Raw genomic sequence first — 6,417 nt, 5'->3', positions numbered from 1 at the left:
AAGTCATTCAGGTCCCAAAAAAAAAAAAAACAAAGTGTACAAGTCATTGTGTGAATAGCAAGTTTTTTTTTTTTCTTTCTGAAAAGCACTTAAAAATATGTTAAAATTATATTTATCTATTTTCATTAAAATGGTCTATTCCACGTACATCTAAAGAAGGATAAAGTTTTGGAAAAACATTAACATGAGGAACTATGACAGAGTGTTCTCACTAAAATGAACAGGAATGGAGACTGTCTATAAATTAGGTTTGCAGTGAATCAAAATGAATGCACAAAACTAGAAGATGATACTGGCCTTGGTACTGTGCATCCTGGTTGCAGGAGCAGGGAATATAGCAGCACGGGAAGAGAGTTGCGATCACATGTGCGGGAACGTGAGCTTCCCCTATCCCTTCGGCACCAGGGATGGCTGCTTTATGAATCCAAAATTCCTCGTTACCTGCAACTCTTCTTCCCCTGAAATTCACATTCCCTATTTAGCAGGCTTTTACCAATTGACGTCCAACATCTCCCTGGATGCTGGCCATGGTGAGATACGCCTCTCTCTTAAAGCTACTCGTAAATGTGAGCATAAAGAAGGATACCTGAGGGCGCCTCTATTATTAGATGAACCGAATACTCCTTTTCTTATATCCAATAGAAAGAACAAATTCACTGTAGTGGGGTGTCGCACCATGGCTTCCATCAAAGATACCGTGGAAAATGGGTATTGATGCGATATATTATCTATTAAAATTTATTTTGTTAAGATATATTATATACTGTAAGCCTTATGGATCAATAATGCACCACACCTTTTCAAGTTTCTTTTCCTTTCCTTTCCTTCGTTTTGTTTTGTTTTGTTTTTTTAAACTTCTTTTAGGTATGAAGCTGGGTGCCTGTCCAGATGTCAGAGCGTGAAATACGTGACGAACGGATCCTGTTCAGGTGTAGGCTGTTGCCAGATCACTTTCCCCAAAGCGCTTCAGAATTACACTATCAGTATTAAGCTCACTGAGGGTGACAATATTGAAGATGTGCGAGCATTTAATCCTTGCAGCTACGCATTTTTGGCGGAGGACGGATCCTTCAACTTTTCCGCTCGAGATCTTGGTCCTTGGAGTGATGATGAAAAAAGCTTTCCTGTGGTTTTCAATTGGGCTATTGGCACTGAGAAATGTGCCAGAGCCAAAACGAATACGAGTAGCTATGCATGTGGCACTAACAGTCATTGCCATGACTCAGAAAGTGGAATCGGCTATCTCTGCAAATGTAATGATGGCTTCCAAGGCAACCCCTACCTCTCTCACCCTCATCCACACAGCTGCCGAGGTAATTAATTACTTCATGTAAATACCTTTTATCTTTGAAAGATAGTGCTCCCACCACTAAAAACTATTCCCTCCAATTTACTTTATAAATCATTTAAAAAAAAATATTCATTTTATAAATTATTAAATTGATAGTAATATTTTATTTTAAATAAAATATCTACACTACTCTTAAAAAGTAAGAAAGAGAGAAACAAAAAAATAATATTATATAATATATTTACTTTTTAAGGGTTATGTTTGTAATTTTATAAAATTTTATTCTTTATATTTTTGTTATATTAGTATTGATGAGGTTGGTAGAAATGATTTATAAATAGAACCGGATGGAGTACATGATATTTTTACCTAAATTTCACTTTTAATAAAATAATAATTTATTTTTAAATTAACTCTATTTTTTATATCTATTCCTATTAAACAACCCACAATAAATATAAAGTCATTCATTAATAATGATACTTTTAAAAAAAGACAATAATTACATGTCGAAAGATTAAAAATACCTTATATTTTTAAACATCTAACTTCTCAAAAAATATCTTACATTTTTTAATGGAGGAAGTATTCAAAACTTTAAGATATTAATTTTTTTTATTTTAGGTATAAGCTAATTATCTTTAAAAAAAGAAATAAATAAAGTTGGGAAGGTAAGGTTGTAGAGTAAGGGACATTAAATATCCCTAACCTATATGCATGCATGCAAGTTTTATTGAGTTAAGGGTTTCTAATATGCTTTTTTTTAATGCCTTTTATAATATCCAATCTTTCTAACTTTGTTTTTCATTTTTTTAAATAATTAGTTTCTATATAAAATAAGAAACATATCTTAATACCTTGAAATTTTGAAATGGTAGAGTTTTGTTTTGTTTTTTTTCACAATGTTTTGAGGAAATATATCAACATTACAAAATTTTATGGTAATTTTCTTTGAAAAATTATAAAAAATGAAAAAAAAAAACCATTTTAAGACTTTGAGACATCAAAATGCATGTTTTTTATGTAGAAGCAATGATCCAAAAAAAAAAGAAAAATGAAATTAAAAAGGTTATACATTACAAATGATATTAGAGGAAGGGACACGAAATTAGTAACGGAATATTGTCATTGGTAAAAACACTGTCACTAATTCTTAGTGATAGAATTTGCAATTTCGTTGCTAATTAGTGACAGAATTAGCGATGGAATAGCAATGAAAATTTTTCATCATTAAATAAGAATAAGCTATTCTGACTTTGCGACGGAATATATTCTGTCGCTAATCCGTCGCTAATTTTTCAATGGGCTTATTTCGTTGCTAATTTATTAGGTGGCCCAAAATATCATTGCCACGTCACTTGGTGGACTAATGCTACCTCACCCCTACCTAGTCATATCAATATTATTACCTTCAATTGTGCTTTGACTAGGTTTGAACTTGCAATCTCATACTCCTTAATGGCTTTGTGTCCACCTTGTTGCCAGTTGAACTGAAAGGAATCTTCAGTCTTAATTAATAAATTAAATATATAATACTTAACCACACACACATATATTAATAAATATATTATTTAAATTATTATTAAATATAGTATTTAAATTTATTTATTTTTTAACATTATATTTATTAATATGGCAAAATTAATTTATATATAATAATTATTTCTACATATTTTATTTTAAAAAATTATTTTTGACAATAAATTTAATATTAAATTAAAAATATTTTATTATCATTATATATTATATTATAATTTGTATCTATATAATATATAATATTTTAAATTTTTATTTTTTAATTATTATATTTTATTTTTATTTTTAAATAAGAATAATTAAATATACAATTTAAATTACTATTAATAATATACAAATAATTTAAAATAATAAATTATTTTAAATTATAATTTTTAAATTATTTATTTATAGCATAATAATAAATTATATATAAATATATATTATAAATAATAAAATTAAATTAAAAATAATTTGTGACAGAATTATAACAGAAAGCCTTGTGACGGAATTTTCTGTCGCAAATTCCGTCACTAAATTGAAATAAAACATCCTAATCATTAGCGATGGAATTTTCTATCAGTAAATTATTTCCGACAGATTAGTGACAGAATCATGATAAAATTTTAGCGACAGAACATTCCATCGCTAAATTCTATCGCTAAATTAGTGATGGAATTAGCGATGGATTAGCGATGAAAATTTATACCGTCGCTAATCTGTTGTTTTTTTGTAGTGTGGGATTAATGGTTGTGCTGTGTAATTTCAGATATTGATGAATGCAAGACGCAGAATCCTTGCAGTATGAGATGCCACAATAACGATGGTAACTGCACTTGTTCTTGTCCACCGGGATATAAAGGCGACGGACGCATTCGTGGATCAGGCTGCAAACTCCCTATTGTTGAAATATCATTAGGTACCAAAATCAATGCCTTAATGTTCCAAACTTATTGTGTCCATCTACTATTACAACAATTTTTATTTGCCATAATCGGTCAATTATTAAAGATCTCATCCGTTAAACAAGTACAATACCATTAGTGCCTCATAAATCGGCACTTATAATATATATATTCTAATAATTGACCCATATTCTTTGTGAGCGGCGCCATGCCATTTTCATGATATTCTATATAATGTACCCCAGCTAATAGATCCTTGACTAGATTGTTACATAGTCAAAGGTTGACATTTGAATTACAACTATTTGCTGCATATTATCTATTATTATGAGAATAACCTTAACATGTACAATTAGTAACCTACTTTTTTTTTGTACAAATAATTAAAAACCAACTTATATTCTTACTGAAAGATCCTTTGTAACATACAAAGATTAAAATATAAATTTACAGAGCATATATATAAGTAGAATTTATATATGTAATTTTACAGAGCATATAATTTTTGCAATTTTTATATATTATTATGATAAGTCTATGAAGCATGTATTTAAGTAGAATTTTGGTAATGTTCCCTTAATTTTTTAAATCTATTTTATCATTAATATAAGTTATGAGTTAAACTTCGTCTTCCCTTTGCATTAGGCATTTTACATGAGGCCATTCTAATAAATGCCTTGTTTAAAGGTTGAGCTTGAGGGCTTGGAACTATAAGTCCGTCCATCGTCCCACAAATTATACCGATTTATGCAATAAGAAAATATTATCACAATTTGTTTCAGCTGTGTCTTTCTGGTTACTTTGAGTGCCTTTTTCCTCCATTTAAAGGTAATTTATTTATTAATCATCATAACATATATTTTCAACAACACTGTTTGCAGGTATTACTATAGGTTTGCTGTTTGTTTTCATGTTAGTCTCTGCATTTTGTTGGGTGCACAAGAAAAGAGCAATTAAAAAAGTGCGAAGAAAATATTTTGAACAAAATGGAGGAATTATACTACAACAGTTTTTGCAGCAACAAGGTCACCAAGAAAGAACCAAAATATTTACCGAAGCTGAGCTTAAGAGTGCCACAAACAACTTTGATGAAGGTAAAATTCTTGGTCGTGGAGGGCAAGGTGTAGTTTACAAGGGTGTATTGCCTGACAAGACCCTTTTGGCTATTAAGAAGTCTAGAATAGGAGGGGATCCTAAACAAATTAAAGATTTCATTAATGAAATAGCTGTGCTTTCTCAAGTCAACCATAGAAATATAGTCAAACTTTTAGGATGTTGTCTTGAAACTGAAATTCCTTTGTTGGTTTATGAGTTTGTAGATAATGGAACCCTTCTTGACCACATAAATCCTTTGAAGAATGGGTTTTCTATTTCATGGGAAACTCGATTACAGGTAGCAGCAGAAACTGCTGAGGCTGTTTCATATCTACACTCTTCTGCTTCCATTCCAATCATTCATCGAGATATTAAATCTACCAACATACTTTTAGATCATAATCTTAGAGCAAAAGTGTCTGACTTTGGAGCTTCAAAACTTGTTCCTCTTGATGAAACTCATATTACCACTGTGGTGCAAGGTACTCTTGGATACTTGGATCCAGAATACCTTTTCATAGGTCAACTGAATGAGAAGAGTGATGTTTATAGCTTTGGAGTTGTTCTTATTGAGCTACTTACTGGAAAAAAAGCAATTGAATTTAGCAAGCCAGAGCAGGAAAACTTAGCCATGCACTTTGTGTCTTCAATGAAAGAAGACCGTTTGTGGGAAATTCTTGATAAAAGAGTACTAGACCAAAAGAATGAAAAGGAACTGAAAGAAGTGGCCTTGTTGGCAAGGAGATGCATAAAAGTAAAAGGCAAGGAAAGGCCGAGCATGAAAGAAGTAGCAAAGGAGCTAGAGGGTCTGATTTCAATGGAAAACCATCCTTTAGAGAACTAGAGGGCGAAGATCTAGTCATGTACTTTATGGATATATGTGATAGCTTACCTCGGAAAACCTGGATACAAACTGTTCTTTTTGTGTGTGTTTTCGCTCTTATTTTATCATGTTGTATTCCAAATGTACGTTTTGAATAATAAGATGTTGTGTCTTGTGTGTGTGTTTTTTTCACTTATTATTTTATCTTGTTGTTTGTATTTTGAAAGTGCACTTTGAATAATATGATAGGTCTTTTTCTTTGTTTTTTTTTATTTTTCTCTTATTTTTATCATATAGTTGTATGCTAAAAGTTCTTTTTGAATAACTCCTACTTCTCATCTTTTTTCCTCTTCTTTTGACATTTGGATTCGGTAAGTGACTAAATCAACTCATTCAATAAGTATATCATGTGCCACAATAATATCATTTGATTTAATTGAATGATTGTCATAAATTTTGTCATATCATAGTTATAAAGTTTTATCTCAAAGTTTTGGAGGGACAACGTACGTGAAAATTATTTTGATCATAAGAATTATTTTAATTTACTTTTGAAGGAAAATATATATCTTGGTAATTTTTAAGTATTGATAAAATTTAATGGCTACAATTGATCTGATACTCATAAAGTGAATGCACTAAGGTCAATCAATGAATTTAAATCCTTTTTCGGCACTCTCTTCCACTTAAGTCATAACATTTTAATTTGACATGTAAATCTTGACTTTGTTCTCTCTTTACTAGCTATCATTATCATGTTATTGTATTTTTATTGGTAAATTACATAT

At 30.2% G+C, this 6,417-nt stretch overlaps 1 protein-coding gene across 3 annotated transcripts; it reads left to right on the top strand.

The window, feature by feature from the left end:
• Nucleotides 1-262: 262 nt before the first annotated feature.
• LOC129321577 (putative wall-associated receptor kinase-like 16) lies at nucleotides 263-5,814 on the top strand. 3 transcript variants are annotated; one of them, XM_054967399.1, is made up of 5 exons: nucleotides 263-708; nucleotides 865-1,313; nucleotides 3,576-3,725; nucleotides 4,593-4,805; nucleotides 5,289-5,814. In XM_054967399.1, exons 1-5 carry the CDS (start codon nucleotides 287-289, stop codon nucleotides 5,648-5,650), a joined length of 1,596 nt encoding a protein of 531 aa, XP_054823374.1. In that variant the 5' UTR covers nucleotides 263-286; the 3' UTR covers nucleotides 5,651-5,814. The 3 variants fall into 3 exon arrangements, with proteins under 3 accessions (XP_054823374.1, XP_054823373.1, XP_054823372.1); XM_054967398.1 differs by having other exon boundaries at nucleotides 5,031-5,814; XM_054967397.1 differs by having other exon boundaries at nucleotides 4,593-5,814.
• Nucleotides 5,815-6,417: the final 603 nt, after the last annotated feature.

This window comes from Prosopis cineraria, unplaced genomic scaffold (assembly GCF_029017545.1).
Source record: "Prosopis cineraria cultivar Desert tree isolate PC_DT_omini unplaced genomic scaffold, ASM2901754v1 PC10, whole genome shotgun sequence".
In the NCBI taxonomy this organism is placed as follows: Eukaryota; Viridiplantae; Streptophyta; class Magnoliopsida; order Fabales; family Fabaceae; genus Prosopis; species Prosopis cineraria.
Note: the sequence above shows the minus strand (reverse complement) of the source record. Positions and strands in the feature narration are given on the sequence as shown.